This window comes from Calidris pugnax, unplaced genomic scaffold, assembly GCF_001431845.1.
Source record: "Calidris pugnax isolate Ruff unplaced genomic scaffold, ASM143184v1 scaffold32, whole genome shotgun sequence".
Lineage (NCBI taxonomy): Eukaryota > Metazoa > Chordata > Aves > Charadriiformes > Scolopacidae > Calidris > Calidris pugnax.
Genome location: NW_015090783.1, coordinates 5,727,040 through 5,740,251, shown reverse-complemented (window position 1 = coordinate 5,740,251; position 13,212 = coordinate 5,727,040). Strand labels below are relative to the sequence as shown.

At 39.6% G+C, this 13,212-nt stretch overlaps 1 protein-coding gene across 1 annotated transcript in view; it reads left to right on the top strand.

The window, feature by feature from the left end:
• Positions 1-8,110, top strand: part of GALNT9 (polypeptide N-acetylgalactosaminyltransferase 9) — a 154,883-nt gene extending 146,773 nt beyond the window's left edge. Inside the window, exon 11 of the mRNA XM_014964888.1 lies at positions 48-8,110. Coding sequence (XP_014820374.1) covers positions 48-194 — 147 coding nt within the window. The 3' untranslated portion in view covers positions 195-8,110. The remainder of the gene's footprint in view (positions 1-47) is intronic.
• The last annotated feature ends 5,102 nt before the right edge of the window (positions 8,111-13,212 follow it).

Genomic DNA, 13,212 nt, shown 5'->3' with positions numbered 1-13,212 from the left:
ATCCTTCTTTTCTTTTTTTCCCCTTTTTTTCTCTTTATTCTTCTCAGAATGGTCCAATCATCAGCAGAGACACTGGCCGTTGTCTAGAAGTGGAAATGTCAAAGGATGCAAATTTTGGGCTCAGATTAGTTGTACAGAGGTGCTCGGGGCAAAAATGGATGATTAGAAACTGGATAAAACATGGCCGACACTGACTGCTGGGGCTGGGAAGCTGCCTCTCCTGCCGTTGTCCGTTGCTCCGTGTGCCATATCCTGCAAGGCATTTGTCTTAAAGCAAATTAGTTTGAACAGGACTTGGCTCTCAAGAGTCCTCCACAGCTGGGCATTCAAAGGCAAAAAGAAGCAAAGCAGATGCAGACATGCCCTATTTGACTCTTCCCTGCTCCGGTAGATGACCTGGGAAGCTTAACAAGAGCTTTCTGTTGATTTGGAAATCTTGTGAAGATTAGACCACTGAAAAGTGGGTTCCTTAAGCTCTCCTAGAGGAACGAATAGACGGATGTTTCTATGATGAGCTGAAAGGAGAGATCTCAATACTGCCTCATAAAGAGAGTTCTCTGATGGGTAGCTTTTTAGCTTTAAGTTATTGACTGGTGCACAACTCCTATGGTGAATAATCATGTGCCTTTTTTATTGTACTTCGTGTAAAAGGGGACTGGAAAAATCCTACCTTTTCAGCATGTCTGGTTCATTGTACTAAACAAAATCTGTAAATAACACTGGAAATATAATATATGATAAATTTCAAGGTTGATTGTTTAGGAGTCTCTATTTCTAGAAAGAGACTGTTCTGCAAATGTTTACAGGTGGTTCTCAACCTTCAAGCTGCTAAAAAGCGGCATTTTAGAGACCTCTTCTAGTTAGACACAGGTAAATGTTGAATAGGTATAATAGCCACACGCTCCATTATATTGTCACATTTTACATTTATTGGCTATAAAGGCATCACAATAGAGCACTTGCATATTTAACTCTTTCGAGGCAGTAAATGTCCTGGTAGATGGATGGATGAAGTTCTAGAGGTCTCGGCTGGCCCACAAGCCCGGGGTACGTTCGTTCAAGGCTCCCATCCCGCGGCGCTGCGTGTGCAGGTGCCCTCTCGTGTTGTTCCAGAAACTGCCTGAAGCCGGATGCTCGTTACTTCTGGAAATAAGGTGACTGAGTTAGGTGCCATCTGTGGAATTTAACAACTTTAATCTTCCATTTTGTTACCCGTCCTGTGAAAATGTCAAATGTGAGCAAATACGCTTTGTGAGCACTGTCTAGACAAATTTCCTGAATAAACCAACAAAGTCTTTTCAGTATTTGAAAAACAAACACAAACCTAGTGATAAGAAGGTAAATTAGAGCAAGAAAGAACTAGGCAGCATAGATAAGTAATGTTACTATGGAATACGAATATTTCACTCTAGTTCACCTGTTGACAGCATCTTTGTGGACCTGAATTTAATAATGTATCCAGTGGTTCATGCAGTATCCGTGCAAGGGAGCCAGAGCAGTGACAAAGTTGTATCCAAACGGCTGGTGGAGTTGATGACCACTGTCCCCATCAGCAGGCTTTGGGGGGGGTCCATGGCAGACAGCTTTTCATTACAGGACATTCAGTCGTGCTGAAGGAGAGACACAGATGGTATCTGTTAAATCCACTGTTTAATACTTTGTACTAATTAAAAAAAAAAAACCCAGCCTTTTGTTTTAGTGAGCCAGGGAAATAGGTAATAGCAGGCACAGTGGTAGCTTGAATCTAAGTGATCTGTTTCTTGAAGAGCTTCTGCCATTCCTGTTTCAAGGCATGCTGAACAAAACAAAATGGAAGCAAAGTTAATTTTTCAAGGGCATGGTATGTAATAAAATATTTACTTTTAACATGCAAAATCCATCAGTTCTTGTCAGCTCTTGGTTGGTTGGTATCCAGAGAGCATATAGCTGTATTTTGCCCCAATTTTATTTTGAAACCGTGTGTGCAAGTTGTTATACAAAGCAAATATGAAGCAAATCCTCCTGGAGTTTATTTGTGGCTCATAGCTGATCTTTATTTATGTCACGTGGATCAGGATATGCATGAATATATACAAAAGAATAATTATGGGTGAGATTCTAAATATTAAAATGCTTAAAATTCCGTGTTTATGGTTACTTGAACGTGACCTCTTGAACGGTGTAATAAGACGTGCAGGGAGAGGTAGCATCTTTGATAAAGCAAGCGATACAGTAAAAAATCATGGAAAGCTCAGCATTCCAGCCTTCCTGCAGGTCTTAAAGAGGTAGGAAGCTTCAGGCTAAAGATAGATTGGGAGCAGTTGCCCTGCATTTAACCTCCTTATGTTAACCTATGAGACAGTTTAAAAGGATAGTTACCGTCATGGAGCAGGTGTTGAACGCTTTGTACAAGAGTTCTATGTGGAAGTGACTTTTCATCTTCTCTCCAGATACAATTTAAAAGGAAGAAATTGTATAAAAGCTGTACTCTTCTTTTGTTTACTCTGATGGGGTTTTAATCTGTGTAATATTTGGCTGAGTGAGGTGAGAAGGCAAAAGAAGGGGAAGAGCGCTTTACCAGGTGAGCTTTTTGGGGAGTAATGTCACAGGTCATTCACACCATTTGTAGTCGTTCCAATTAATAAGTGCTAAATATTTTATGTGAAGATGGCTGGAAGTTGAAAGTAATTATATATCAGTGTGACTACTAAATCCCCAGCTATTTAGAGTATAGAGTTACAGTACTCAACAGAAGCTAATATGCCACATGCTGCTGCTTTTTTTTTGGCTTTTTTTTTCCCTTGTCTTGAATTGCCAGCCTACCCTTGATTAGCAGTGGGGCAGCAAGCCTTTCACATAATGGGTAAATGAAAAAGGAGGGCTGAATTTTTGGAGGAATACCAGGTTTTAAATTTACTGTCCTAAAAGGTGTGTTGTGTCTGTGGTTTAGGAGCTCTTAAGCTGAAAAGACCAGATAGATCTATGTTCACTGGCAATGAGTTCAATGAAGCAGGACAGCCTTCACTATGACACCACCAGAATGGAACGGGAATTGGGTGTCCTCAGAATTTTTCTATTGCAGGTTTTCAGTGCCTGCACAAAGCATATGAATATGGCCACACCATCTTAACAGAGAGGAGTCACTCCTGGCAAGCTTTGAGCGTGGAGGTGACAGGCTGCAAAAGGCTTGCAAGACCCAGAATTTCAGTATGAGATTTTTGTCATAGTCTAATGGCTCTAAGATTTAGAGAAAAATATAAAAGAATTCGAATAACTCTTAGAGTTGGTATTTTCTGTGATTTTCTTTTTTTTTTTTTTTTTAAGATTCACTGAAACAATTTCTTACATTTGAAAAATACATGTGTTGGATTATTTTTACCTTAGTCTTTATCTGTCTGAACCACTGCTTTGGCTGTGGTATTAACATGGTGACTCTGCATGTGAGAGAGAGGGTCTTAAATATTCTCTCATAAAAGGAATAATAATTAAAAAAGGCTTGAGTATTTAAGGCTGTTTTAACTAAAGCCTATGGGTCTCTTGTCAGTATTTCACACCTTAGTGTAATCTGAAGTCCTGCTTAATGTTGTTTCAAATTTTCAGTCTTGTTTCCCACAGAGCAGCAGCTCAGATATTATGAAGAGTATTTAATATAGTGTAATATACCATGTAGAGAAAATTCAGATCAGATTCTTCAATTGCTGTTTTGTTTGATTTAGGAGATTATGGAGTTAAATACTGGGTCCTAGGACAGAAGAATAGAAGGTGAGAAGGAACATCAAGCCTAGTACACTGCTGTCAAAGGCAAGCCAGTAAAAAAATACTTTGGTAAGCATGTCCAGATCCCTGAAAACTAGTTTGAGTCCTGTGGGAAAAATTTCCTGTCTCCGTTGAGAGCTGTAAACTATTTTCCAAGCAGAATTTGTTCTTGGCTTGATTGAAGCCATTTGTTCCTCAGCCAAAATTGTCCTCTAGCTTTATTGTCTCGCTGGTTCCTGAGGCACTCCAACCTCTAGTAGAAAGCAACTAAGAGGGAGAAGAGCTAAGAAAGGTGTTCTCGAAGGACCCAATGGATTCCATTGCAATTACAGAAAGACCTATAGTGTCCTTATCCATGAGAACTCTTTAGGACTGTCCCACAACCAAAAAGGTAAACTCCGGTTCTGTAGAAGTGGTCTAAAACAAAAATATGGAAACAAACAACAGTTCTTCATACATATTCTCAAAGTGTTGAACTATCTGTCTCTTTTCAATGAATAATTTGGGGCTTGCTGTGTCTGAAGATCAGGCCTTCACAGTCCTTTGGAAACTGTTTATGTTTCTTTCCATCAGACAGCTCCTTTTTACTACCTGTGGTCTAGTAGATGAAAACCTTGCTTGCTGTGTGACAAGGGGTGTAATCTATCTGACACAGGACAGCTGAAATTTTAAGTACTTAAGCCAGAGCTAATAAGATTTAATGAAATAGCACCAGTCCTAATCTGTTCTTTGGATCAATTACACAGCATGTAATTCCTTCAGTATCCAGTATTCATTTGAAATGGTTCATTAACAGCCATATTAAAGCACATTATGGCCTGTTTTGGGACCCAATGAGTTCAGTTGTAAGAATTTTAATAGAAAGTGGAGTTCAGATGGTGTTTGGCATATTGTTATTCAGTTAGGACACAAATACCTTTGTTATTTTCATGAAGGGCTTTGGGAAGAAAAACAACTGTCAGAATTTGCTTAATTGAAAACGTTTCTAGCAATGATGTTCCGTTTTTGACTGCTGTTCTGACTGCCTGCTTCTTACTGCTGATCTAAGTTGATTGTGAAGTCATGCCACAGATAAAAGATGGTGTTGCAAATGAGAGGAACTAGCTAACAAGGTGGATGGAAACCAAGGAATGATCAGGTCTTCACGTGTCTCTAGATCCAGGTGCCACCAAAGTAAATTTAATACTATGTTCTTACTGGAAAGAATCCCAAACAACGCATTTTTGTATTGCTTCATCAGGAATACCTATTCAAGAGACCGCTCTGGTGTGTACCTCTAAATCTTATTTTTGCAGGTACAAAATACATGTGACATTAGTGGACGTAAGGTGAGAGCTGTAATTACCAAATGCATGGAAAATACATTAATTGGCACCATGGTCTACTGAAGTATGTGCGTCGTGCATTCATAGTTTCCTGTGTGGTAACAAGGATATCATTGAAAGACTGATGCACTGAGTGCATCCTGCTAGAGATGGAGTTGGCTTACCTAGTGAACTGAGGGAACTCACGGAGTAAATACTGACATCATATAGCTAATAATTCTCAGTGAATTTGACACATCAGTATTTACATCTTCTAAAAAATGTAATGAATTAGCTTCAGGTTTTGTCTCTTAATAATCTCTCTATTTTACTCTGTTGAAGATACCTTGTCCCTATAAAGATCTGGCCATGTGAAGACTTTAACTGTGTCTTTACAATGCCCCACCATCAAGGGCATTAGAAAAAGAGATTTACAGAGACCTCTTTAGTACATTGTAATGGATTTTAGAATGGTTTCACAAACTACATTAACTTATATTACAAAATTGTTAATGATATGTAACTAAAGGTATTGAGTTCACCAGTTGCCCTAAGTAAAACAAATGTTCTCTTTGGCCAAGAATAATTACTTATAAATACCCCAGTGAAGCAACATATGGCAAGCTGATTTCGAAGAACAGTGTTTCTGAATGCTCTGAAGAACATTCTTCAAAGACGTATAAAAGTATTACTTTTATAGGGTTACGGTTTTCTATTGGCCATAACAAATATTGCCCAGTTTTCAAACTCTGTGATAAGTTTAATTTTTAAAAAATAATGCAGCAATTGGAAGGCAAGTTGTGACTGCAAATAATTCTTCATTATGTGGTGCATCATAAAATCAATTTGTATTTACACTTGAAAAGTTAATAAATTACTATGCATTTTACTGCTGACACGAGCTGCATTTTTTATTATTGTACATTTAGACACCTTGTATTTAAAATTCAAAGTTGTCACAGAAAGGAAAACTAGAAAAACAAAGTATACATGTATTTTAAAATCTAAATTGCATGTAATCAGTTCTGAAAGGTAGTCAGCCCTTTTTTGAGATGAGCACAGCACACTTGGCAACAGATTGCAAGCTGTTGTAAAGTGGACAAACTCTGTGCATGTCAGAGGAGAGGCATCACCACACGCTCATTACAGACATGGCCCCCAAAATGTGCACATCCAGAACTAGAGTGATACTAAGTGCTCCACAAGAAGCATTCAAACAGAGATTTAAAAAATCCCCATAAAAATATTCTGACCATTCCTAGAATCATTGAACCATGGGGAAAAAATACGCGATTGAACCACAGCCAGGAAGCTGATGATGAAAGTGTTCTCTTTCTAGGAGTTTTGCATCAGAGATATGTTTTAGTAATTCAACTGTGTAAGAGCACAACTGATCTGTCATTGATGTGTTACTTGTCTGAAGAACCCAACAACTTATATTTCCCAAACTGCTTAGTTAATACAGAGAACTGAAGGACATCCCACACCCTGTGACCTGACCTATATCAACAGCAGGGCCAGATTTGTAGATGATATAAAATGTCATTGCTCTGCTACAGGCAAGGAAGTTATTGGAACTAGAGTAATTTATGCCATCTATAGACCTGATCTCTTGCAACTGATGATACTGCTACTGACTTGGGGTTTTTTTCTGCTTCCAAAGTCACTTTTATCTGCCCAGAGACAATAGAAAGGGCATATGAAGGTACTTATGAACCCCCTTCTATACTGTCATACTCTACCAGAATTCTACACAGCCCAGCATCTCATCATTGAAAAGAGTCAATAATTGATGTTTAGAAGAATGAAATAGGAGATGGGGAAAACGTAGACTGACCCTTTCATCATAAATCTCCCCCTAATTTCAAAAGGTATGGACTTCCCAAGCCAGAGGTTATACACACCAACCCAACCATTAGATTTAATAACTACTGTGAGCCTGTATGTATCTGATCCACTTATAACTCCAGATGTCACAACATCCCTGTTGTAATAAATAGCACAATTGCTGTGAGTCAGTATCTCTGCTTTTCATTCCATAGGATGCCCTGTAGTTCTCTTACAGTGAGAAAATGTGAATAACTGCTGCCACCTCTTTTCTTAACGCCCTTCTTAGTTTGACCTCTGTCATCCTCTTTTAAAATGTATTTCAGAACTGATTGAATGTCACGCTTTTTTTTGTATCACTAGCAAACAACTTGGTAAAAGCACAAGCAGATGTTCTGTGTCATATGTTGGACTGGATGAGAACTGATTGGGTTCTTGAACTGTTCAGCAGTATAAAACTTACATTACTGGTTTTAACATTGATTTTGGATCTCAGCCAGACTGTTTCTCCTCTCTTATACACAAAGTGTGCAATTTGTGATCAAAGAGCACGGAGCATCTGAGAAAAGATCTGACGCCTCCTCTCACTCTGCATGGGTTGCAGTTGTGTGACTGGGCTGGGACATGCTTCTGTGCTCCTGACTCTCTTGCACACCTCTGCTTCCATTGAATTAACTGGGTGAGCCCTGAGTGTACAAGCTTCCTCTTTCCTGATTTCTGCAAGGACAGCAAATGCACAAGTCCAAGAGCGGCTGTTAAGCAATTCCCTGGTTTCTCCAGAGGAAGCAGCATTGGCTGTAGTCTTCAGGTGGGCAACAATACAATCGGCCTCGGAAGGAAGAGCCTGACACAGCCTTGGATGATTTAGCTCCATCTTCAGGACCAGTCCTTTTTGGGGTAAGGAATTTCTTTGTAAATCCACACTGAGGACTCCGTGTAGAAACACTGCTCTGTTGCCAGCCAAGGTATTCTGTGGACTTAATTTCCTATTATAATCAACCCAGAATTTCTTGGAAGGAGAAGTGTCACCTTTAAAGGTACCATATGGTTGCTTAAAATGAATGCTCTGTGAATAATATCCAACAAAATTAGGTTCATGTAAATATTTTGTCAGGAGTTCTGCATCTTGACAACACTTGTATTACTCAAGTTATCCGAAGCCTCAGATTTTTCACTGTGAAGAATGTGTGTCATGAATGTAGCCACGCTCTTCATTTTTTTATCAATAAATCTTCATGAATCAACTGTGAATCACGTATATGTGCCTGTAACCGAGCACTAAGTGATAATGATTCTTCAGCCTATACATTGCTTGGCTGTTGGTCTGGTTTGGTTTGGGTGGCTGTGGTTACTGTAACGCAGCTGAGCACCTGTGTGTGTTAGACTTGACTTGCATCCTGACCCATTACCTGGAATTTAAAACAAGAAAATAAGGACTGAGGTATTTTCCTGTCTGTAATGTTGAGGTAAAAGCAAACAAAGAAATGAAACCTCTCGATGCAATATTCCTAACCTGTGAACAAATCCAAATTTCAGTGCCTAAAACCAACTATAAACCTAAACATCAGCAAACAAAACTCAGTCCTTTCCATGCAAATTTAGCACAACATTTTTCTGAACTGTGTTCTTATTATCGTAATCTTACCTTTACTGCTTAACTGTATTCTCTGACTTTCCTTATGGGCAGTTCCCACCTTCCTCTATCATCTTGTTTCCCTAATATAACTGTATAACCTATTTTTTTTTTCAGATGTGTTACTAATATAGATGACCTGCACTGGAAAAGGGAGCCTTTCTAATTAACAAAAAGAATTCTATCCTTTACAGAACTTAGGGGTAAAGGTGCAACCACTGAAGTCCTCTGACGTTCATTAGACCAAGTGTACAATTTTTAAGAGTCTATTATTTGTTTTTGAAAAGCCAAGCAGAACTTCCTAATAGCCCTTATATTGCTGACAACAGAGCAAGGTCCCACCCCCCCTTGGGTGGGCCCAGCTGGTACAAAAAGTTCTTAAAAGAAAAGGTTGTGGTTTAGTGTTGTGATTTGGAATTGAGGAAATGGGATGACAAAGGGCAAGGCATATTGGGATTTCCTTGAACTGGAAAAGCGGGAGTTAAACATGAGAGACTGAGCTGCACTGTCCCATCTGGTCAGCATGGACCATCATACAGCAATTCATAAGTGATCTGGGTTCTTTACATGAATAACTGAGCTTTAATAAAGAGTTTTTAATCAGGATTCAGGAAACATTTTTCTGCTCTTGCAGTTTATTACACTGAAATCTGTCTAATCTGTTGACAGACCTCCAAAACACACACACAGTTGGTGTCGGGGTGTGTTAGCAGTGAAGCATTTGCCAAAAGCTATTGAAATTCTCAATGTACTTCAAGTGTTGGCACTCTCTGCAGAAAATGGTGCCACCTATCAGCAAGAAGGAGGAAATTAAACAGCAAAATTATTTGTTTAAACTGAAGAAACTGCTATTTTCATTGCAGGGCTGATGGTTGTGTATTAAAAAGCAATTAGCAGGATGTTCAGCATGTTCAGGATGATTCTGGGTAAGCGAGGTGCTGACCTGCCTGGCCACTCTCGCGCTGAGAGAGAGGGTCTGGGGTAGACAAACACTGGATGTTCTCAACTTGCTGACCACAGGGCAGAGAGTTACGAGAAGAGAATCTGCATCAAGGCTGCAAAATCCAAGTCAAGCAGATCAGCTGAGATCCAACTTGCTGAAGGTAAGTAGTTAAATATTTTTGTGAATTTGAACCAAAATAACCTTGGATCCAGTGATTCTCTTTTCACATGGTATAGGTCATTTTGAGTTACTCTTGAGAGCAGATTGTAGGCTCACTAAGTGGCACAGATGTTTTGAAAATGTTCTTTGTTCTTTGGAAAGGTACATTTTGAGTAATTCTGTTGGAGTTTTTTTTCTGGAATTTTTTTTCTCTTGGAGTTTTTTGGATGTATTTGCAATACATCCTTGGATGTCCAAGCCATGTGTTTCCCTCACACTCTCAAGCCATCATAACCCTGAGGCTCAGGATACTGCATTGTGCTGCCTCCTTTTTCTGAACAGAAATGAAGTTCAAAGCTTCAGTGGGCTCCTGAGGGCAGTGAGGGATTTATGTTGTGTTCAGCGTTGTCAGAAAAAAAGCTGGGACACTTTTCATCTCTTCGAAGCCTGCTTTATGTCCTGATCCTGGAGCCAAAGCTCCTTTTTTAAGTCTGAAGCAGTTACAGAGACCCTTTTAGCTATCCATCAGGCCAGAGACACATAAGGCTGTTCCACTTCTCCTTTATACCAGTGCTTCACAGGGTTTAGTAGGATGGGACTCCATGTAACTATTAAACCTATTTAAGACCTTACAATTCAAAGGTTTTTGAAGCACTTTCTTAACTTCTTTGCCTGAGAACATGGCAAAACAACGGACTTTTAGGTGTTTTTTCTTTCTTTTCCTTTTGAAATGTGTTGATAAATGTAGCCAAAAATTTAGTCTGAGGTAAATGTGCACGGCTTCATCATGTCTCACAGAAGTGCTCTTTTGTATACCAGCAGAGGACTCGCCCCAAACAGGTAGAAGAATGCTGGCTGCTTATTAAAACAAGGCTCCTAATTAGTTATTTTGTGCCAGGCCTGAGGACTTCATGATAATTTGCAGATCTAATGTGCTCATTGCGCTCACAAGATACCAAGCAAATTTGGTAACTCACAGCACTGAGGAAAAAGGAAAAATACAGGTTTTAGGATTTGTTTTGGTTTTGTAAGCATAAGAATAAAAAACTGTGGCAAGCATAGAAAGTAAGCTGGTACTCATCTTTTCTGTTTTGAAAGGTACACTCCAGTTCCTTCAAGCACTTCTTAGTGAGAATTAAAATCTAAAGAGAGAGGCACAAAAGTAAACTATCAGAAGCCTGTCACAGTATCTGCAGAGATTTCTAAGTACTGATGTGACTCTCCTCGTGATATATCTGAATGTGTCACAAGCACTAATGAACCTGTTCCTGCAATTTCCTTGTAAGGTGTCTTCCCCCTCACAAAGAGGAAGGATTGCAGTACAGGGAGGATAAGAACTGAATTTATCCTGGCTCATTTTAAACACTTAACTGAGGAGCATGTCAGGCTCATCATCACTCATGGCTCTATCTGGAGGCAAAAAAGGCCTCATGAGCAAATAGTTCTTTTCTTTTTCCTCTTTCCTTCTACCTTTCTCTCCAAAATTTGAGTTCAGGGCCTAAAGCCACCAAGACAAAAAGCCTGGCCAAAGTGGTTCACCAGCAGGGGGGTGAATACCATGTTTCTTGAAAGAAGCAACAACAAGATGTGCTTCCTCCTTTATTCATGCATGCAGGTAAAAGTGGCTTGCGATCTTCAGTGGAGTAGTTGGATTTAATGCTGAGCAGATACAGTTAAGCTATGGGAAAATTAGATGCCATTGAATGCAACACGGTGGGTGAGAATGTGCCCCCTCAGACCCACAATTAAGCATAATGGTAACTTTCCTGCCTCCAGAACAGCTAGTCCACATTTACACAGTATATTTATCCCAGGTCACTTCTGTTTCAGTGGTGCTCTCCTTTGAGTACCACTTTATCAAATCCCTTCAAATCCTCCTCCAAAGAAGTATCATCTAGGGAGAGTGGGTTTTTCAGGAGCAGCTTCAGTTTTATCTTGAGGTGGAAGTCAGCAGATGCTTCTTTGGATGGTTGTTCTAAATCAGTTTTTACGATTCTATTTCTGGCATCATTACTCCAGATTTCCAGTCTTGCTTTTTACCATTCACAGCAGATTCTTTGTTCTACAGTAAATTCAAATCACATTCTTCTTATCCAGTCCTCCAATCTGAATTGCTCAAGATAAAAACTTCATGAAGAAATCAGGTTAGCACTGGAATTTAAACAAATAAGAGAAAAAAGAAATCCACAAAAAGGAGGGAGGTTTCCAGATCTACTTATGATTTGTTTTTCCATCCCTGTAAGCATACAACTCTTATAGGTAAGAAGATGTATCTAAGACAGTCCATGCTGTTGAACGTGGAAGAAGTTTGTCCTAAAGGAGGGTCTATGCACAGGGATGTCTGTTTTATGGAAAGCCTTGGGGAAGGAGCTGGACTGTAAACACATATGGTATTTTACCATCTGGAGAAAGGTACTTTTCCCACCTCAAATTTTCCTTCTGCTTTCTCTTCCTACTTCCCCTGTTCCCCTGAGCTTGTATGAGCTATTGTCCTGTTTCTCTCTGGGTCTGGCAGTCAGGTTCTAATAAAAGGTACAGTGCCAGGTTCCTAACAAGGGCAACCCCAACTGCATCACTGAGCTTTCCCAGAGGGGAAAGCAAGCTGGTGACAGTGGGGCGTGGGATGCACACTACATATTCCACAGAGGAAAAGGCTCAAGGGAATATACATATAGTGTGAGGCCCACGGCGTTTTAGTCAATGTCATTGGAAGGAATACTGGATATGAGCACGGTGTAGAACTAGAGGCATATAAAGGCTGAATTTTCCATGGGCTTGATGCTGTACTCCATGTATTACTAAGAGATATTCTGAAAAATCACCTTCCTCCTCTTGTTAATGTGCTGGTGAAATCTGATTTCAATAGAAGGAAATGTGCTGGTGACATCTGATTCCAATATAAGGTATGTGCTGGTGAAATCTGATTCCAGTATAAGGTTCTGATTTCTCTGTGTGTATCCATCAGTGTGACAAACATCATGGAGCTTTCATGTCACAAAAGTGTATACAATCCAAACAGTACAGCAGCATCAGCACCATCATAATAGTGGAAAAGGAGAAGAGAAGTAAAGACTGGATTTTAAACTGTTTAAAGTATATTTTTATAGTCTGTACCTCCACCATTCCTCCTTCCCTTCCCCAAGGTGAGAATTTTGCTGCCAGAACTAAGAAGTTCTGTTCTAGTGATGTTTTGTTGTACCTTATCACATAAAACAAATGTTTTTCCAAAAGCTTTCTTACGTGAAGGCAATGAAGTAACTCTAATCTCTAATGTGTAACCCAGGCTTACAGAAGGGCAACGAGGACTCACTTTGGCTTGGATGGCATTTATGGTCTGCAAGCAGCTCATGGATAGGAAAAGGCAGCATGCTGTTCTCCGTAGGGTATACAATCTGAAACAATTTTATCAGAACTGCTAGATAGAAATCTTAATAAGCTGGAGTTAAACAACTGGGTGTTTTTATCTTGGAGGCAAAAAAAATAAAAGGAATAGTACATTTAAAATTCACCATATGCACAGTAACTTGCAGTTAGTAATTAAATTCTCACAACATCCTTTCACAGTGCCAGGCAGAGCATATTGGCTTAGGTTGGCCTGGTTGTCGAGTGTG